A 21,998-nucleotide genomic window follows, 5' to 3' on the forward strand; every position below is an offset into this window, starting at 1 on the left:
GACTTACCAAGTACATCTGCAGTCACATTTCCTGCCAGAAAGGAAAAATACTCTGGCAGACGAACTAAGCAGGAACCTCATTGATCCCCACGAGTGGCACCTGGACCCACAAGTCTTCAGCATGCTAACAAGAAAACGGGGATGCCCGGACATAGATCTATTTGCCTCCCCTCACAACTACCAAAGATTTATCACAGACAAGCATGGAAAGTGGATGCCCTATCAGTATATGCATTTCCCCCTTTGCCTCTCCTCCCCAAGGTACTCCTAAAGGTCAGACAGGAGAAGCCAAGGATGATACTGATTGCCCCCGACTGGCCCCGCCAGCAGTGGTATCCAATACTAAGGAACTTGTGTCAGTGCCCAGCTTGGACCTTACCTCAAGATACCTCAGCTACTGTCCCAGTAAAACAGTCTGATCCTACACCGCCAACTCAGAACTTTAAACCTGACAGCATGGCTAATAATGTAGTCATACAAAACACGCCTCTCAGTAAAGCTGTGATGGATGTCATTTTGGAAACCAGAAGGCCTAGTACTAGAAAATCTTATGCTGGAAAATGGAAGAGATTCTGTGCTTGGAACCAGGCACAAGGAACTGATACAGCTGTGCCAAATATTCCTCAGATTTTGCAATACTTAACTGAGATGCTGGACAAAGGCCTATCTTTTTCATCTATTAAAATTCTTGCCTCTGCTATTTTGGCTCATTACATGCAGAGACACCAATCTTTTCTCATCCCTTATTAAAGCAGTACCTCAAGGGAGCCAAAAATTTAAGACCTCCATGGAGATCACCAATGCCTGCATGGGACCTCAACTATGTCTTGGAAAAACTCACCCTGCCTCCTTTTGAGCCAGTGGCTACTGCTGATATAAAGTTTTTATCTTGGAAAACGGCTCTGTTCCTAGCAATAACTTCTGCAAGGCGAGTTTCAGAGCTACAGGCACTCATGGCAGTGGAACCTTTTATCATTTTTTATCCCGACAGGGTCTCTGAGGACAAACCCAACATTTATGCCCAAGGTGGTATCCAGTGTGGCTCTCAACCAAACTATTCACCTGCCAACCTTTTACCCAAATCCAAAGAACAAGGGGTAGAGAATTCTGCATTCTTTGGACATACACAGACTGCTTAGATTCTACTTGGACAGAACCAAAGTTTTCAGAAAGACAGAGCAATTACTAGTGGCATATGCTGCAGCATCACAAGGAAAGGACATTTCAGAAGTGGATAGGCCACTGCATTCGTTTCTGCTATGTACACCATGGCAAGCCAGTACCTAAGAGCATTAGGCCACACTCGACCAGAGCTTTAACCACTTCAGCAGCCTTTCTCAGGGGAGTACCTACCAAGGACATTTTAGAGGCTGCTACTTGGAGTTCAGTGCACACATTTGCAAAGCACCATCATCTGCCATTCTACTCTAAATCCAGGGCAGGCTTTGCCACTGCAGTTCTGCAGGGCTTCATAGCCACTCCTAATGCTGTTTAGATTCAGCCTCCCAACCTTGGCTTTGGGACTCTACCCAAATGTAATGACTGCAACAGTAAAACACGAAGAACATAGTACAGTTGTGTACACTTACCATAAAGGTAGATGTTCGAGTGTATTCACTGTTGCAGTCCAGGTTACCCACCCGTCCTCCCCCTTTCTTCTGATGGAACCTATGTGGTGTATTTGCTTGTAGGTGAAGGTAAAGTTTTTATGTGTGTGTGTGTGTGTGTGTGTTATAATATATATAATATTTTATATATATATATATATATATATATATATATATATATATATATATATATATATATATATATATATATACACACACACACACACACACACACACACACACACACACACACACACACACACACACACACACACACATACATTTTGGCTACCCTTTTAGGAAGCAAGAAAAACTAAAGAAAATGGCGTCTGCTGCATCTTTTGTACACCTGACGTCAGGGAAGGGGTGACAGCAGCCAACGCAGGACCCAAGACTTTGGAATTCAGGCCAGCTGAGGGTAACCTGCCAGCAGGATTACTCAAATGTAATGACTGCAACAGTGAATACACTCTAACATCTACATTTATGGTAAGTGTACACAACTGTACTTTTCACTCTACAGGCATCCTACATTCCATCAAAGCAAGATTTTGTAGCAGACAAGGTGAGTAGGACCCGGGCAGACCCTTAGTAATGGAAACTAGATCAGGGAGGTCTTCAAACATTTGTCCCATCTGTGAGAAGTTCTTGAAGTAGACCTTTTTCAAAATCGACTGGCAAGGTTCTGTTCTAGGAATCTATGCAAGAAGGCCTGGAAGGCAGATTCCTTTTCATTTCTTTGGACAGGAATGTTCCTGTACATGCTTTTCTGCCCTTTCTACTAATATCCAGAGTGCTTATGAAGATTCAGAAGGAATCCCCCAAGATCGATGTTCTTCGTTCCACATTGCTGCAGTCCTTACTATTGGGGTAGTCCGCTGTCCAGTCGGCCCGAATACCAGAGTATATGGCTGACGTCGGTCAGGGCGCATTAGACTGACGTCAGTACGTCAGGGTACTAATGCGCATGACCGACGTCATATCCTCAGTCTTTTTTGCCGCATGGTCCGATGCAGAAGCAGTTTTGCGAGTGCAGGTTGGCGTTCTGAAATATTTCCGAAACCGGAGTTTCAGACCGAATCAGAGTTGGCTAAGTACCCGTTGGGAACATTTTGTTTTTTCTTGCCTCAGTATTTAACCGGATGTCAGAAAAAGTGAATAACTGTATTTCTTGTGGGAAACAGATACCTCATAGGGATTACCATACCTTGTGTATACCTTGTTTAGGGCCTGAGCACGACGTTGTTGGATGCCGCTCTTGTGCTAGGTTTAACAAACGCACTATTAAGAGGAGGTTAGACTGTGCCAGGTTAGTGTTTGGGAAGCGTTGCAATTATAAAATGCCGCCGGATGCTCCGGCCGCTTCGCCCAAGAAGCGCAAGGACAAAACAGCGAAGCCTAGGGTTGATGAACCGCAGTCCCGGACGTCGGTTCTTTAGAAGGCTCAGTGGAGCCAGAGGTTTTGCCAGGAGTTTCTATGGAGTCTCAGGCAGAAACTTTACTGTTACAGGATGTGCCTTCTCAGGAGGTAGGCCAGGCTGCGGGGCTTCTCAGGTAACTGTTCTTCCCTCTCTTCCCAAGGTAGTTAGAGCCTCTCCTTCTGTTGCCAAAACTTCTTTTAGAGGTAGGCCAAGTTCAGCTTCAGTGCGGGCTTCTCCTAGCATTTCGGGTTCTGTACCTAAGAAACATATGCTTAAAATGGCAGAAGATTTGATTACTATGATTAGAGGTTCTATGCCCCCTCCTGATAAGAGGTCTAGGGTGGAACCGGAGTTTGATAGTTTTGAACAGTGTTCAGAGGCTTCTGAGTCTTCTGCGGAAGATTTGCAGGAGTATCCTCCTTATTCTGATTCTGATGTGGATGATTCCACTCCTACAGCTTCTCCTCCTGAGGATTTCTCATTTTCAGAGACTCTGCATTCCATGAGGGAGCACTTCAAATGGGAAGGCCAGGATTACTCTGATTCCAGGAAAAGGCTTAGGGAATTCTTGTTTTTACCCCAGCATAGGCCCTTAGCTATACCTCCTGTGTTGAATGTGGTGGAAGATGTTTTGCAGAGGCTTCCCTGAACCCTGACTCTTTGCCTCCTGCTCCTGTTAAACCTGATAGGTACTATAGGGTGCCCAAGCTCATAAGTATTTGTTTAAGAGTCCTAGGGCGGACCCAGAAACTGTTTCTCAGGGGCCTAAAGGTGTTAAGGCCTCTGTGGTTAAAAATCCTGTTCCCACTGATAAAGAGGCAAGGGCTTTGGATAGGTGGGGAAAGAAAGTGTATACTTCTTCCACTCTAGCCATGAGGCGTTGAATTGTCAGTTTCACATGCTAAAATATCAAAATTTTCTCCTTTCACAATTGAAATCTAAGGTGGATGCTTTGGCGGAAGGTATTGAGTGTAAAGAGTTGCTGGATTTGGTTCATGTGTCTGAACAAGTGGGTAAGCATTCTTTGCAATGTGGTTTTGATGCTGTACAGGCCTCCTCGAGGGTGGCTGCCACTAGTTCTGTTCTTCGCAGGCATGCCTGGTTGAGGGATCAGAATTTAGCTGAGCATGTTAAGACAAGGATTTTGGATGCTCCTTTACAGTCTGATGTGTTGTTTGGTTCGCCTGTGGAAGCAGTTTTAAAGAAAATGGAGGACAAAGCTAAGTCTATGCAAACTGTTAAAGATTTTTGCAGGTGCAGCCACGAAGTTTAGCAGAAATTGGCCTGCTAAGGGGTGGACATATCCTGCTTATGATTCCCAGTCTAGGGTAGGTCTAGACGTGGTAGGGGCAGAGCTCAAGGTTCTTTTAGGCCTAGAACAGGAGTTCACCTGCTCAGACTTCTGGTGAGGGCAGGGGTCAGTCCTTTCGTAAACAGACCCAATGACCTGCCTTTTCAGCTGCCAGTAGATTCTCGTCTGGCAGCTCCTTTGGGAGGAAGACTGTCTCTTTTCAAAGAAAATTGGGATTTAATTACTCAAGACAGATGGGTGTTGGATATCATTCACCACGGTTACAGGTTTTATTTCCATACATTGCCCCCTTACAAAGGCATGCCAGACGTTCCTCCTCCACAAAGAAAAGAGGCTCACAAGCAAATTTCTCAGTTACTCCAGATGGGGCCATTCAGCCAGTCCCTGTATCAGAAAGGGGCCTAGGATTTTATTCTCGCCTGTTCCTAGTACCAAAGAAGGGGAACACGTGGAGACCAATTTTGGATTTATCTCTCCTCAACACTTATCTGGACATTCCCAAGTTCAAGATGTTGACGTTACAACAGCTTTTACCTCTGCTGGGCAAAGATCACTGGATGGTAACTTTAGATCTCAAGGAAGCTTACCTTCATGTGCCTATAAGGCTAAGTTGCAGGAAGTATCTGCGGTTTCGAGCTGGAAATTCTCATTATCAGTTCTCTGCATTGCCCTTTGGCTTATCTACTGCGCCCAGAGTATTCACAAAGGTTCTGGCTCCAGTGATAGCTTACTTCAGGCTACAAGGAATTCAAATCTATCCTTACTTGGACGACTGCCTGATTCTGGCTCAAGAAAAGGAAGACCTTCTACAGCATCTGGAATATGTTATAGCAGTGCTAAGATGCCTAGGGTATTCTGTGAACGAAATAAAGTCCAGTCTAGTACCCTCTCAAGACATGTGCTTTCTGGGTGTGAGACTGAATACAGCAGCCCAGATGGCCTTTTAACCCCGGACAAACAAAAGAGTCTGTCACTTTACTTCCATCAACTATCTCATCAGTCCGTGCTGACTGCAAGGACAGTCCTTCAAGCATTAGGGTTCATGGCATCTTGTATTCTGGTGCTTCCCAATGCCAAACTGCATATGAGGAAGCTACAATGGTATCTCAAAAATGTATGGACACAGCACTGCCAGGATTTGGACACTGTCATTCAAATAATACCTTGCCTTCAAAAAGAATTTTTGTGGTGGGCTCAGGAATGTCACCTAAACAAGGGACTCTCTGTGACCCGGCCAGAGGCGAGTCAGATTTTAACGACAGATGCCTCGGACATTGCTTGCGGAGCTCATCTAAATGGAAAGTGGATACAAGACAAGTGGCCTGCCAGACTCCAGCATCTACATATCAACATGAAGGAGATGTTAGCAGTCCAGTTTGCATTAATGGCTTTCAAGGAGTTACTTCTTCCAGGGCAGGTGTTGATTCTAACAGACAACACAACTGTCATGTGGTACATCAACAAGCAAGGGGAACACATTCTTATCCTCTATGCAGGCAAGCAATGATTTTATGGGAGACTGCGCTAAGCTTGCAACTAACTCTTCAGGCAAGGTTTCTGCCAGGAGCACAGAACTCCTTAGCAGATGTGTTAAGCAGACAAATCATGGATCCCCACGAGTGGAAACTGGATCTTCATGTATTTCAGAAATTGACAGTGTCATGGGGAACTCCAGACATAGATCTGTTCGCTTCTCCACTAAACCACCAGCTGCCAAAGTTTTGCACAAAGGGTTTCATCACACAGCTTGGAAAGTGGATGCTCTGTCTTTCAGTTGGAAAAACCTTCATGTGTATGCCTTTCCACCTCTGCCTCTTCTTCCAAAGGTGCTATTAAAAGTCAGACAAGACAAGCCAAGGATGATTTTGATAGCTCCAGATTGGCCTCGCAACACTGGTACCCACTACTAAGGAGTCTGGTAAGGAAGCCTCCATGGCCTTTACCTTTGATTCCTCATCTGTTATCTCAGAAGGACGGTCATCTGCTCAATGTCAAGCTTCACTCTCTTCATCTAACAGCCTGGCATATTCTGTGTTGAAACACAGCAGGTCTCAACTTCCTCAACAAGTTTTAAATGTGATTATGGAAGCTAGAAGACCTAGTACAAGGAAGGTGTGCAGAAAAATGGAAGAGATTTTATTTTGGAGTACAGCAAAGAATTTGGAGATTTCTGAGCCTAATTTGAGTGTGGCTCTTCAATATCTTACTGAGTTATTGGACAAAGGTTTGTCCTTCTCTTCCATTAAGATTCATGCTGCAGCAATTTCAGCTCACTATGATTGTGACCCACCATTGTTTTCGCATCCTTTGTTCAAGCAGTTTCTTAGAGGGCAAAGAATATAAGACCCCCACGAGAGCTCCTACTCCTGCTTGGGATCTCAATTTTGTGTTGGAAAAATTACTCTACAACCTTTTGAGCCTGCGGCTACTGCTGAATTGAAATATTTGTCATGGAAGACTGCTTTTCTGTTGGCTATTACTTCTGCAAGAAGGGTGTCTGAGTTGCAGGCCCTTATGGCAGTAGAGCCCTTTTGATTTTCCATAAGGATAGGGTATCATTACGTACTAATCCTTCCTTTATGCCTAAGGTGGTTTCTAGTGTGGCTTTAAACCAAACTATTCATTTGCCTACTTTTTATGCAGACCCCAAAATAAAGGGAAAAGATTTTGCACACTTTAGATGTACACAGGCAATTGCGTTATTATTTAAGCAGGACTAAGGATTTTAGGCAGTCTCAGCAGTTGTTTGTTTCTTTTGCTTTGAGTTCAGGGCAAGCCTGTGTCAAAACAAACTATTTCTAGGTGGATTGGGTTTTGCATTGCATTTTGTTATTCCCATCATGGCAAGGAGATTCCAGCTGGGATTAGGCCTCATTCCACTAGGGCTACTGCCACTTCAACAGCATTTCTAAGGGGGGTGGCAACTAAGGATATTTTGGAGGCAGCTACTTGGAGTTCAGTGCATACTTTCTCTAAGCATTATCACCTTCCTATTTACTCTAAGTCTAGGGCTGGTTTTGCCACAGCTGTTTTGCAAGGCATGTTGTCAGCTCCTACTTTATGATTTGCCAGCCTCCCTTACCTCTGCTTTGGGATTCTACCCAATAGTAAGGACTGCAGCAATGTGGAATGAAGAACATAGTACAGTTTTGTACCTACCATAAATGTAGATGTTCGAGGATCCACATTGCTGCAGTCCAATTTACCCTCCCTCCTTCCCCTCTGTGTTTAGGGGTGGTTGTGTAGGTGAGGTTATATGTTGATATTTTTGTATATATTTTTGTATATATTGTACATATTTTTGGTGCAGGTATTTTGGGCCTTGTCTTTTTAGGGTCTTCTGACATCTGGGGCAAGAAAAGACTGAGGATATGACGTCGGTCATGCGCATTAGTACCCTGACGTACTGACGTCAGTCTAATGCGCCCTGACCGACGTCAGCCATATACTCTGGTATTCGGGCCGACTGGACAGCGGACTACCCCAATAGTAAGGACTGCAGCAATGTGGATCCTCGAACATCTACATTTATGGTAGGTACAAAACTGTACTTTATGGTGACTGACTTCTGGCCTAGGCAACTGTGGTTCTCCCTTCTTTCAGAAATGGCCAGGGGCAATTACCACAAGCTTCCTCAGACTGGATCTACAAGTACAATAACAGGGATGTTTGATACACTCGGGCATCCGTTATTTTAATTTGACTGCCTGGATGATGAGGTCTTAATTCCTTTTCAGCACCTGCTTATTGAGGGCGTTCAGCAGGTACTAATGGTGGAAAGAAAGCTTGCTACTAGAAAGTCATATTTTAGCAAATGGAAAAGGTTTTCTAGCTGGTGCCAGCAACATAACCAGCAATCTACTTACTGCAAGTTCTGGTTTTACACTTTGTGTGAGTTGCTATCCTATTACCTTTATTATTCCTGTATTAAGGTCTGCCTGGGTCTTTTGCTAAATCACTAAGACCACATTACTGAAGATGAAAATCCCAAGATGAAAGCTACGATGTCTCTGTAACCTGAACGTCGGTGTCTTACCATGGTAAGTCAACAGTTGCTCACTGCTAAACGAAACGCATGCCGAGACCAACATGCCCTTTTCTCCACTAGTGTGATCCTGGAATTGGTATATTAATTTAGGGGGTGCGGCGGGTGCAACCCCCCTCCCCCACCTGGCTGGATATTGTTGACCTCTGCGTGGTTTCCATTTTGCATTGGACAAATGTGTACTTGCCATGGTCAGATTCCGATGTTCAGGTTTTTGTGGTTTTGTGATTGTGGTTTCGGGATTTTCATCTTCGGTAGTGTGGTCTTCGGGATTTAGAAGTAGACCCATCTGCCCATAGATCCTCCTCCTTCAAGGCAGTCTCATGTCTAAATGTTCTTGAAAGGGGTTTTGCATAAGAGGCTACTAAGTAAATTGGTGGCCCCTCCTTGGGATCTTAATTTTGTGTTAGATAAGCTAACATTTGCTCCATTTGAGCCAGCTAATCTGGCTGACTTTAGGTTTTAACATTGAAAACAGTTTTACTGATTGCTCTGACCTCTTCTGAGTTGCAAGCTGTCTTGGTAAGTCAGTCCTACATCATTTTCCATAAGGACAGGGTTTCTTTGAGAATTCATCCTTCCTTTATACCTAAAGTGGTATCAAAGTTTCTTTTAAGCCTAACTGTACATCTCCCCATTTTTCTTTTACTGAATCTTAAAGTGAGGGAGAAAGGATACTCCACACCTTAGACATCCAGAGGCAACTGTGGTTCTATCTTGATAGAACTATATCTCTCAGATTTTTAGATAAATGTATTTTTCTTTAAGAAGGGACAACCTGTACCAAAACAGATAATTTCCAAATGGTTACTCGCCATAACAAATCTATTCCTGGCAGGGTCAAGGCACTCTCTCTATACCAGGGCATTGGCTTCATCTATACCTTTTTTGGAAAGGGTTGGATTTTAGAACTATTCTAGAAGCTGCTAATTGGTCCTCTGTACATACGTTTACAAAGCAGTATAAGCTTGATTCCTTCTCTAGGCCCAGGTCAAGCTTTTCTCAGACCACTCTCCAGGGGTTCCTGGACTGTGCTCTTTCCATTTCCCAAATATAGTTAGCCATGGTAATCTGCTCATATAGCTAAGATAGCTGCAACAGTGATCAATATGATGAACATAGTACAGCTGTGTAAGCTGAACTTACCATAACAGTAGATGTTGAAATGATCACTGCTGCAGTAGCAGCTCCCTCCATCCCCCTTGTTTGTGGTGTTTTTATGCCAGGGTATGAACATTTTGTTTTGTAAGGTAAGTTTAGTTTATCTAACTGCATTCTTTTCTTTTCTTCCACAAAACAAAAAAAAAATTAGATCTATTTCTAAGGTTCTCCACTCGGACTTTGGTCACTGTGAGGTAATACCTCAGGATTTTGGGTCTTATGGCATCTCATGATAACCCTAGCAAGAAGAGTTCACATGAGAAGACAGTGGCATCTCAAGTCGGTTTGGTCCTAGCATCAGCATCCCTTGTTTTTTTAAATACCAGTGCTGGTGTTTTTCCCTAGAAAAATCTCTGAATTTAAGGATACTTGCTGTCTCCAATCTTCCCTTATCCCTCTCTGTTCCAAAACAATACGGCATCACAGACGTCTTGGACTTTGCTTGCGGAGCAGTTTCAGGAAGGGTAATAGTACACAATGTGTGGGACCATCAAGGATAGATACAAGTACATAAATTTGAAAGAGATGCTTGCCCTAATCAAGGCACTCAACTCTGAATCATCTTTGGTCCCCAAGATCTCTTCAAGATGTCTCGGAAACCACCACCACCACATTCGTGGGGTAGATCTTCAAGCAGGTGGAACCAGCTAGTACCCTGCTTGCACATTAGCCATGTTGACTTAGGATATAGCTTTGCAGCACAGTCTTGCTCTATGGGCGTCCTTAATTTCGTCAGAGCAACATTGTGTGTTGGACAAGCTGAACAAGGCAGGCAGGGATGGCCCTTAATGTATGCATACTAGATTAGTGGGTCTTCCATATTTGATTCATCTAAGGAGAGTTCATCAGTAGACCCATTTGCCTACTCTGTCACCTGGCAAGATTCTGCTCTAAGACTCCATGCTTGAAGACCTGGAAAACTGATGTTTTTTCTACATCATTAACCAGAATGTTCCAGTATACTTTTCTACTTCCTCTACTGATCTCCAGGATACTTCTGAAAATTCAGACTGAATCTCCAAGATATTTGTTGTGGCACCTTTTCTTGGCCACGTAATAGTGGTTGCCCCTTTTGGAAATGGCCAGGGGCAGTTACGACAAGCTTCCTCACAGAATAGATGTACTCTCATAAGATCAGTGGTGTGTGTTGCACTCAGACCTCAGTCAACCTCAGCTGACTGCCTGGATGATGGTCTTACTTTCCTTTAGGCACAGTTACTGAGGACATGCAGCAGGTTTTAATGGCGGTAAAACAATTCTGCTACTAAAACATCCTATATTGACAAATGTAAAAGGTTTTCTAATTGCTTTCTAGTTGCTAACAACATAACCAGCAATACCCATTCAGGCATAGTTGTTCTCTGGCTTTACAGTATTTGTGAGTTACTTTCCTACAGCCTTTCTTACTCCTCCACCAGTATTCATTTATTGACCATTTCAGCATGTCTGCCCATGGATTCTCCTCTAAGCCGTTCTCCTGTCAAAGTTCTTTTGAAAGGGATTTTACTTGAGGCCTCCAAGAAAATTGGTGGCCCCTTCGTGGGATCTTAATTTTGTATTGGAGAAGCTAACACTTGCTCCATTTAAACTAGCTAGTCTGGCTGACTTGAGATGGTTAATGTTGAATAATTTTTACTGAGTACTCCAACCTTTGCAAGGAGTATCTGAGTTGCAAGCTCTTGTGGTCAGTCAACCCTGTCTCGTTTCCACAAACAGGGATTCTTTGAGAAGTAATCTCTGTCATACTTAAATTGGTATCTGAGTTTATTTTAAGCCTAACTATCCATTGCCTCCTTTTCTTTATTGATCTTAAAAATGTGGAAGAAATGTCTCGCACCTTGGATATCTACTGAGAACCTGATACTATCTTGACGGAACTAAATCTGACGTTTCTTTTCTAATGATAGTAAGAGGAGATAATGTGTCACAGCAGATCATTTTCAAATGGTTGTTTAAGGCTATAAGCTTTTGTTATACTTGTCACAATAATTTTTATTTTCAGACAGGGTTAAGGTCCTGGCTTTCTAACCCTTTCCAAAACGGTGTAGGTAAAGTATTATAAGAGCTGCATTTTGGTCCTTTGTTCATACCTTTACAAAGCACAATATGCTTGATTCCTTCTCTAGGCCTAGATCTGGCTTTGCAAGGACCATTCTCCAGGGGCTCCTAGACTCTTCTTTATTATCACCTCCCAAATGTAGTTAGCTAAGATAATCTACCCGTATGGCTAAGGCTACTGCAGCAGTGATCTGTATGATGAGCATAATACAGTGTGTGTAAACATGCTGTAACTGTAGATGTTTGATCACTGCTGCAGTAGCTGCTCCCTTACCTCCAACCCCCCCCCCTTATTGTTTGGAGCACTGTTTATTTTTTGTTGATATCCTGACTGTTCCTGACGTATGAGTGGTCACTGCTGATGTCTGGCCAGGGTATCAAAGCTTTTATCTACCCTAGGTCTTGCGTCAGATGCATGATGTCTTTTCGTAAGCATTGGGGTATATAGATGGACATACGTGAATGGACCCCTCAGGTTATCTCTCTGCAAGCCCGAACACAGGTCATGCATCTGTTAGATTGATTGATTGCCATTTGGTTATTGGTACCTTTTGCTTCAGTCATTTTATCCAGATAAATGCCTCATTGGAGAACCTTCCTTTTTACTTGTGCTATTTTTTCCCCTGGCATTGTCCTTTCAGGGCATTGCCTTCTGTAGGCAGAAAGCTCTGAAGGGCTTGGCACCCAAATATTTCTTTTAGTCAATTCAGCTGGAGCTGCCTGACAGTTTTGGTGCATGGAATTTGCCCTGAAGCTTTGGAAGTTGGCCATCTGTTATATCCTTGGCAGGTTATAACCCATATAGCTAAAGCTACTGCAGCAGTGATCATTTGAACAGCTACTGTTAATGGTAAGATGTTAAGTTGTCCATCTCGCCTTCATTCTTGCTGGATGGGTTCGGAGCCGACCTCGGCTCCGACTCGGCCACTCTAAAAGCTCGAGAGTTGGTTCCACCGGCTCGAGGCTCCCCTTATATCCCACAATGCTAGGCGGTATTACCTCAGATCTCGTTTGCCGCTACAGCTATCGAGACGTGTTGCTTCACCGGCTTCAGGTTAGTGTAGGAAATAGTTTGAAAAAGTTTATTAAAATCCCTTTAAATTAGTTTTCCTTACAGTATCCCCTTACCTTAAAGGTTTTCTATCCCTTTCTCCTAGTTCTTAACCCTTTTTTACCTCAAGAACTTATAGTTCTTCCCTTAGGCCTTCGGGCCCTCCCATCCCCTTGGAGTGTATGTTTTTTCTGTAGGGGCTTTATTATACTTTATTATACTAAATAGCTAGTTATTTAGTTTAAGTTTTCTGTTTTTAGTCTATAGTGTAATCAGTGTGTTTGTGTTTGTGTGTGGTTACACTTGTTCCTTGATATGTCCAAGGATTCGAATGTCTCAGGCTTCAAGAAGTGTGACTCGTGCTGTCAGAAAATGTCTCTGACAGACGGTCACACTTCTTGTGTGTACTGCCTGGGACCTTTACACCTGCAGGACTCTTGTGCTGTATGCCATGGCTTCAGCCCTAGAGTCCTGCAGGAAAGAAAGAACAAGCTCATTTTAAGGGGCTTATTAAAGCCTGAGGGTCCCCCGACTGCTTCTTCAGGCAAACCCTCTAAGGCTACTAGGTCTTCGACTCCAGCTACTGAGTCGACGCCTAAGACATCGAAGTCTACTACAACATCGGCTCCGGCTGGAGCCGATGAGACTCGAACTGCTACTTCTGTGGTTCCCTCGGCTCCGGCTGGAGCCGAGGTATTGGAAACATCCGAGTCGGCTCCGATCAGAACATCGGAACCGACATCTAGAAAGAGGTCCAGGTCACCGTCCCTTGGCTCCGTTCATTCGGCTCCAGCATCTCCCTTGCTGTCTGAACGGAGCCATAGATCTCACTCCTCTAGGTCATCGAGGCTTTCTGATCATGACCTTCAGAGGGTAGTGAGTCGACTTCTTAAGTCCGAGGCACTGGCCCAAATGCTTCAGAGCCCGACTCATCAGTCGATGCTTAACCCTATTTCTCAAAATGTTCCTCCTCCGACTCCTTTGAGCTCGGAGCCGGGGCGTTTCAGACCCGAGACTGTGGTAGTGTCGGAGCCGATACAGTTGTCTTCGGCGCCGTCGTCAGCTCCGATTTCTTCCTTGGAGGAATCTCGGCGCCGGACTTCCCTCGTCGGCCCTGAGGGGGTGAGTGGCATCGGACCCTTGTCCGACCCCGCTCTCCCTCTCGGCGCTTCGGCGCTGGTGAGTTCGGCTCCGACATCGGCCTCGGAGCCATCACTGTCGGTGCCGAGGGAGGTTTTCAGCTTTTCGGAGCGGGGACCTCTGGCTCTGCCTGACAGGGGTGCTTTCGAGGTCATGCGGAGTGTGTTGGAACCTGGTTCAACTCCACAGTCGGCTTCGTCCGTCCCTCCCTCTTCGGTGCCTCAGGTTATGTCTACTCACTCCCTCATCCCAGACCGCAGAGAGCCAGCTCCTCAAGAATCCCCTGTGGGGATCTCATCCTCTTCCGAGGCCTCTCCTGAATTGGCAGGGGAGCCCCCTAGGAAGAGAAAGTGCCAGAGGAAGCACATAGACTCACCTGAGTCTGTCACCTCTGACACGGATTTAGAGGATTCTGAGGGTTCCCCCCGTTCCCCTTCTGAAGAGGTCTCCTTTGCAGACATCCTAGAGATCCTGAAACAGAGGGGAAATTGGCCAGCCCTTAACCCTTCGGAGGATGAATCTGTGTATCTTGAGGCGTTTGGCTCTCGCCCTTCCACCTCCTGGGTGTCCCCCCCCCTTTGACCCCCTCATGCAGGTGGTAGCTAAAAAGGCTTAGACGGCTCCTGACTCGGTGGACCCTACCCCCAGGAGACCTTCAAAGTTTATCACAGCACCAGCAGATAAGCAGTTTCTGACTAAGGGAGTTTCTGTGGATGCTATGGTGGTAGCTGCCGCCACTAAGAAGGAGCTAGCTGATCCTTCGGTGCCTGTCCATCCTCCTAACAAGGAATCTAGGTCTATGGACAGGTACAGGAAGTGGATGTTTTCGTCAGCGACCTTTGCCATGCGTTCGCTGAACTACCTCTGTCATTTCACTCGTCTTCAAAGAGACTTGATCAGGGAAGCGAATGAGATGTTAAAGGATCCTACAGCTGCGGGTTTTCAGGATAAGATGAACACTCAGCTGGCTACCCTAAATTCTATAGCCAACTCCTCCGTACGCCTTCTTTCATATGCGGCTGATGGAGCGAGCAGAGCCGCAGGGACAGGTGTGGCCTTACGCCGTCATGCCTGGATGCGGCTGTGCAATTTTGCGGACCCCTTTAAAACGTCTTTCACTAATTCCCCGTTTGATGGATCGTCCCTTTTTGGTCCTCAAGTGAAAGAAACCTTGACAAGGTGCGAGACAGATGGCAAAACTCTTTCTGCTGTCGGAGTCCGTTTTTCTACTCCTTCTAGGCCTTACCCCAAAGGCCAGAAAAGTGGAAAGATGTGGTTCCGCAAACAATCTCAAGGGACTTTGCCTGACGACAGAGTCGGTTCCCTCTAGAGGCAGAGGGGAACAATAATGGTAGACGCCGCCCTAGAGGCAGGGGGTCCAGAACCAGGGCAATCGAGAAACCTTTTCCGATGAGCCCTTCCAGCATCCCTGAGGTGTTGCCCGACTGTCCACCTTCGGAGGCAGTCGGGGGAAGATTATCACTGTACCCAGAAGCCTGGCGATCCCTAACTCAAGACAAATGGGTACAGTCCATCATTTCCGAAGGCTATTCCATTCCGTTCTTTCGCATTCCAAATCAATCAAAAAAGTCCCTTCCAGATGTTCCACCCGCTCAAAGGGATCAAGCAGCGTTGGAAATATCAAAGTTGCTTGCAAAAAGAGCCATTCAGCCAGTGCCAGCAGACCAGCAAGGATCCGGAATCTACTCCAAGTTCTTTTTGGTTCCAAAGAAAACAGGGGACTGGAGACCCATTTTGGATCTCAGTATCTTGAACAAGTCTGTCAAGAAAACAAGATTTCGGATGGTCACGCTACAATCCATCCTACCCCTATTGGGAAAGGAAAACTGGATGTGCTCTATAGACCTCCAGGATGCGTACTATCATAAAAATGAACAGACGCTCCAGGAGATTCCTCCGCTTCAGGCTGGGAACCAGTCACTTTCAATTCAGAGCCCTGCCCTTTGGACTCACCACTGCCCCCCCGGGTGTTTACCAAATGCATGGCAGTGGTAGCTTCTCACCTGAGACGTCAAGGATTCCAGGTGTTTCCATACTTAGACGACTGGCTCCTCACAGCTCCTACCAAGCATCTTCTTCTACTTGCCAGAGACTACACCTTTCGCATTTTTCAAAAGTTAGGTATCTCAATAAATTGTGAAAAGTCTGTTTTGTCGCCTTGTCGTGCTATTACCTTCATAGGCGCAAATCTAGACACAGTCAACATGTCTGCGAGACTCACAGACCAAAGAATAGCAGACATACACAAACTGGTCTCCCTTCTCTTCCACAGCAACAGAGTCAAAGTCAGATTAGTTCTGAAAGTACTAGGGATTATGGCGGCTGCTATCCCTCTACTTCTATTAGCCAGATTTCACATGAGAATCCTTCAATGGATGCTCTTCACACAATGGTCGTACCAACAACTTCCGATGTCCCACACCATTGTGATTACACAAGCATGCAAGAATCATCTTCTTTGGTGGATTTCTTCCCCCCAGCTCTTCCTAGGAAGACCCTTTGTCCTTCCCCCTCTGGTTGCTACTCTGACAACGGACGCCTCCCTGATCGGGTGGGGGGGGGGGCATTATCAGGGCAGAACAGTCCAGGGCATATGGCAACCAGTCGAACGCCACTTGCATATAAATGTTCTAGAGATGAGAGCAGTGCTTCTAGCGTTGCAAGCCCTTCAAGACTCTCTTCCCTTGGGAACGATAGCAATTCAGACGGACAACATGTCTGTAGTGTGGTATATCAACAAACAAGGCGGAACCAGGTCCTACCCTCTATGTCGAGAAGCAATCAGACTGTGGCAATGGGCGATTTTCTTCTCAGCGGTTTCTGATAGCAACGCACATCCTCGGGAAGTCCAATCTTATCGCGGACAAGTTGAGCAGAGCTATTCTCATGCCTCACGAGTGGTCTCTGAAAGATTCTATCTTGAAAAAAATTTTTCTCAAGTGGGGTCAGCCTTGCTGCGACCTTTTTGCTACTCCCCAAAACAGCAAGTGCAAAGATTATTTCACCCTCTTCCCCTTACCGGGCCAGCCCAGCAGAGACGCTCTAGTCCAAGTTTGGCCCCGGGGACTTCTGTATGCATTCCCTCCCTTCCCACTAATCTCTCAAGTGATACAGAAAGCTATCGCTCAGAAGGCCTCATTGATCCTCATTGCCCCTTACTGGCCTCGACAGGTTTGGTTCCCCTTTCTACATCAATTTCTGTTGGAGCAACCCTGGCATCTGGACCTAGTTCCAGATCTTTTGATCCATCAGTCGGGTCAGTTACATCGCTCCCTCCCCTCTCTGAACCTCACTGCTTGGTTCCTCCAGTTCCAACCTTAGCCAGGCTTCCTCAAATATCTCACTCTGTTCGAGATATTTTGATAGCTTCCCATAAGTCTTCCACTCGGAAGATTTATCTTAGTAAGTGGAAACGTTTCGCCTATTGGGCTCAAGGAAGGGACATAGATCCTTTCACTGCTCCCATCCAAATAGTCCTTGATTTTCTAGCTGAACTTTTCCATGCGGGTTCATCTCCTTCTACTCTTAAAGTTCAATTGGCATCTATATCTAACTTTCATGTGGGCATCTCAGATTCTGCCATCATGTCTCACAAGCTTTGCAAAGCTTTCTTGAAGGGAGTTTTTCTTCTTAGACCTCCTATAAGAAATCCTCCTCCTTCTTGGGACCTTAATTTAGTTCTCACATCTTTGATTCTTTCCCCTTTTGAACCTGCAGCTTCCTGTTCAATGAAATTGCTATCCTGGAAAACTCTTTTTCTGGTAGCCATTACTTCAGCTAGAAGGGTCTCAGAGCTTCATGCACTCAGCAGTCGACCACCGTATCTGTTGTTTCATAAGGATAGGGTATCCTTACGGACCAATCCATCCTTTTTATCTAAAGTAGCCTCTGCGGCAAATCTAAATCAAAACATTGACCTCCCTGTGTTTTTTCCTAACTTTTCTAACTGGTCTGAACAAAATTTGCATTGGCTAGATGTTCATCGTCAATTAAGGTATTATTTGGATAGGACCAAACAGATCAGAAAAACTGACCAGTTTGTCTCTTATGCAGAAGGCAGAGAGGGCCTTTCAGTTTCAAAGGTATCACTCTCCAGATGGCTAACATCCCTGATTTCCTTTGTGTATGAAATTAGACACCAAATGTTGCCTAACAAACCAAAGGCCCATTCGACTAGAGCTTTGGCTACTTCTATAGCTTTCCAAGACAGGCTGCCTATTGATACCATTTGTGCAGCAGCTACATGGGCTACTCCTCACACTTTCATTTCTCATTATAAGTTGGATTTAGCTTCTAGACATAGAGCTAATTTTGGTTCCACTGTACTCAAGAGTCTGTTCCGATAGGCCACCCGGGACAAGGTGCTAGGGACGCGGTCCCATCCAGCAAGAATGAAGGCGAGATGGACAACTTAACATATAGAAGTTATGTTCTTACCATAACGTTCCATGTTAGTTGTCTTCTTCTCGCCTTCTTTCTTGCGTCCCACCCTCCTTCCCCCTAGCCTGGACAGACCTAGAGGAGTTTGATTGTGACCTCTCTTCCTACCACCTCTATTGTATATAGGTATATGCTATTCTGTGCATATATTCCTTCATCAGGTTTCAGGTCACCTTCTTCCCTTCCTTTTATAGAGGTGGGTTTTCCCATTTCCAGTAGTTCTGGATTTATTATTGGCTGGGCCTAGCTTACAAACGAGATCTGAGGTAATACCGCCTAGCATTGTGGGATATAAGGGGAGCCTCGAGCCGGTGGAACCAACTCTCGAGCTTTTGTGGCCGAGTCGGAGCCGAGGTCGGCTCCGAACCCATCCAGCAAGAAAGAAGGCGAGAAGAAGACAACTAACATGGAACGTTATGGTAAGAACATAACTTCTATTTTACTTGCATAATTGTACTTTCCTGATCTGTGCTATCATTAGATGAGATGTTTTATGTATAGCCCTGTATGTGAGCCTTGTGCTGGACTACTTATGAATGGAAATTCTAAATGCTGTGTGTACTACTTCTCGTCTGTTGCCTAATTGCCACAACTGTGGTGTATAGAAAAGTAATTTGATATGTTGTATTCATATATCATCTTTTCAGTTAGTTCTAGTCATGTTTTAAGATTTGGAAGGACCATTATTGAAGGTTTTTGTTTTTTAATTCTTCAGGTGTCTGGGGGATGGGTGTTGCTACTCAGAAAGCCAACTTGAATCAAATTCCATTAGGCAGAGATCTACATAGTCTGGTGCTGAGGCATGATGGTACCTTATACCACAATAATGAAGAAAAGAACAGACTACCTGCAAATAGCCTCCCTCAAGAAGGGGATGTGGTGGTAAGTTCTTAATTGCATTATCTGTGTATAGCTCTTGTATTTTGTTCTAGCTTTTCTTTGCATACAGACGCAGAGAGAGAGCAAGGGTGGGGAGAAAGGGGTAGCTGGCTGGAGTGCAAGCAGTTAGGTGGCATGGTTGTTGCTTTAGTCAGATAGCTCCTGATCCTTTCCTGCAGTAAGCTCCCTCTAGTGTAAAAGCAAGGAGTTTTCTAGTTACCTGTAGCTGTAGCAAGGTGCCCCTTAAAACCATGTAGCTGTTAGTGAATGGCATTTATTTACTTTTTTGCCAACTTGATTGGGATGCCAGATTGATGTTTGCTCAGGGCACCTGACTGCTTAGTTACAGTTCTGTACAAATGTACATTAGTTATTGTGTTGTATAGAAATAAGTAACATTTTATGTGAAGTTGTTCTATCTCGCCATTCATTCTTTACTGATGGGTTCGGAGCCGATCCCTCTGCTCTGAGTCGGCACCTACTACAAAGCTCGAGGATTTAAAGTAGCTCGAGGCCAGGTCCCTATCCCATGATGCACATTGAGTTACCTCGGGTCTACTTTGCCACTGCAACTGATCGGAGGTTCTTGCTTGCTCAGGCCAGTAAAAATGTTAATACTTTTATATTTCTAAAACGTATTGGAAATTTATTGTTAGAATAGATATTTAGGTTAGATAAGCTCTTAAAGTTTTATCTGTAGTGTTCCCTTCCCTTGTGTGTTTTTCATAGCCTTATATTTGGCCTCAATTTTTCTTCATAGGCCTTTTTAAATTTCTGATTAGAAATTGTTTATTCAGTGACCTTTTTGTCACAATTTTTTCTTGGTATGGTATTGTGTGATTTCTTAGTGACTTGAAATTGTTTATTCAGTGACCTTTTGTCACATTTGTTCTTAGTATTTTACAATTCTTAAAGGTAACTTGCTTATCTGCTTAGTTAATTTGTGTGTGTGCTTGTTAGCCTTAATTTGAGGGCTTGTGTGCATATATTTAGCCTGTTTTTTATTAGAAGGCTTATTGATAGTTGTAGTTAGCCTTAGCTTAAAAGGCCTGTGTGTCTGCGCCTGTCTGTGCGCCTGCGTGCATCTGTCTGTGTGTGTGAGTGCATCTGTCTGTCTGTGTGCGTCTCTCTGTGCGACTGTCTGTGTGCATCTGACTGTCTGTGTGTGTGTGCACGCGTCTGTCTCTGTCTGCATGTTTATAGTTAGCCTGTTTTTCATTAGAAGGCTAATTTTATATTTGTTGTTTTTGGATGTGTCCATTTCTGTTATGCCTGACAAGGACAAGCATCCTAAGTCAGGGTTTAAAAAATGCCCTAAATGTGGGCAGAAGATGTCTTACTGACTGCCATGTTAATTGTGTCTACTGCTTAGGTGCGTTCATAGCCATGAGGAGAGTTTGTCTCCCAAGGAATTCTCAACTTCAGATCGGCTTCTTCATCCCCTAAAGCACCTGTGTCTGCTTCTACTTCACAGATCCAAGCTAAGCGCAGAGACCCAGAGCCTCAGGAAGCCCCATTGGGTGGCCCATGCTCTTCCGAGACCTCACCAGAAGCTCCCACTGATGAGGTTTCCAGGAAGCGATTGTGTAAGAGGGAACATTTAGACTCCCCTCAGGAGTCTCTTACATCTGATACTGACTTGGATGAATCAGAAGGGTCCCTATGGTTCCCCTCTGAGGATATCTCATTTGCAGAGATACTTAAAATCCTTAGGCAGAGGGGTGACTGGCAGTCCACCAACCCTACCGAGGACGAGTCTGTTCTCTTGAAGGCTTTCGGGTCTCAGCCCTCCACCTCTTGGGTGTCTCAGCCCTCCACCTCTTGGGTGTCTCAGCCCTCCACCTCTTGGGTGTCTCAGCCCTCCACCTCTTGGGTGTCTCAGCCCTCCACCTCTTGGGTGTCTCAGCCCTCCACCTCTTGGGTGTCTCAGCCCTCCACCTCTTGGGTGTCTCAGCCCTCCACCTCTTGGGTGTCTCAGCCCTCCACCTCTTGGGTGTCTCAGCCCTCCACCTCTTGGGTGTCTCAGCCCTCCACCTCTTGGGTGTCTCAGCCCTTCGATGAGCTTATGTAACTGTTCTCACAAAGGACGTGGGAGTCTCCAGACACCATTGAGCCTGTCCCTAGGAGGCCTGATAAGTTCATATCTGCCCCCCAAGGTAAATTCGTCTTGACCAAAGATGTGCCAGTTGATGCCATGGTGCTGGCGGCAGCCACCAAAAAGGAAATGTTTGAAACTTTCTCGTCTATCCATCCTCCTAACAGCGACGCCAGGATCATGGATAGATTTTGGAAGCGCATGTTTAGTTCGGTGACTCTTGCACTCAGTTCGCTTAACTATTTAACCCATTTTACGAGACTGCAAAGAGATCTCCTTTAAAGAGCTGGGAGATGCTCTTCAGGGTACAGTAGCTGCAGGAGCTACAGACAAAGTTGCCTCCCAGCTTGCTACCCTCAGCTCCATAGTGAACTCGTCCATTTGCCTCATTTCATATGCAGCTGATGGAACAAGTAGGGCAGCGGGTACAGGAGTTGCTCTTGGGAGACCATCCTGGATGCCCTTGTGTTCTTTCGCATCCTGGATGCCCTTGTGTTCTTTCGCTGAGCCCTTCAAGTCATCTTTTGTCAGTACCCCCTTTGGTGGCTCGTCCGTTTTCGCACCCAAAGTTAAGGAAACTTTAACGAGGTGTGAGCAGAAGGGAAAGACTCTGTCATCAGAGTCCGTTTTTCCACCCCTACCAGACCCTAACCCAAGGGTTAAAAGGGAGGGAACATGTGGTTCCGAAAAGCCCAAGGAGCTTTTCAGGACACACGTGGGGAACCCCTCTCCAGGGGCAGAGGAGGGGGCAGTAATGGAAGATGCTGC

General features: G+C 45.2%; 1 protein-coding gene across 1 annotated transcript in view; it reads left to right on the plus strand.

Moving 5' to 3' along the window:
- The window catches only part of SPRYD7 (SPRY domain containing 7), a 374,970-nt gene that overhangs the window by 252,675 nt on the left and 100,297 nt on the right, over positions 1 to 21,998 (plus strand). The window contains exon 4 of the mRNA XM_044072029.1: positions 18,972 to 19,138. Within this exon, the coding sequence (XP_043927964.1) occupies positions 18,972 to 19,138 (167 nt within the window). The remainder of the gene's footprint in view (positions 1 to 18,971; positions 19,139 to 21,998) is intronic.

Source organism: Protopterus annectens, chromosome 5.part0 (genome assembly GCF_019279795.1).
Source record: "Protopterus annectens isolate FY-2018-M chromosome 5.part0, PAN1.0, whole genome shotgun sequence".
In the NCBI taxonomy this organism is placed as follows: domain Eukaryota; kingdom Metazoa; phylum Chordata; order Ceratodontiformes; family Protopteridae; genus Protopterus; species Protopterus annectens.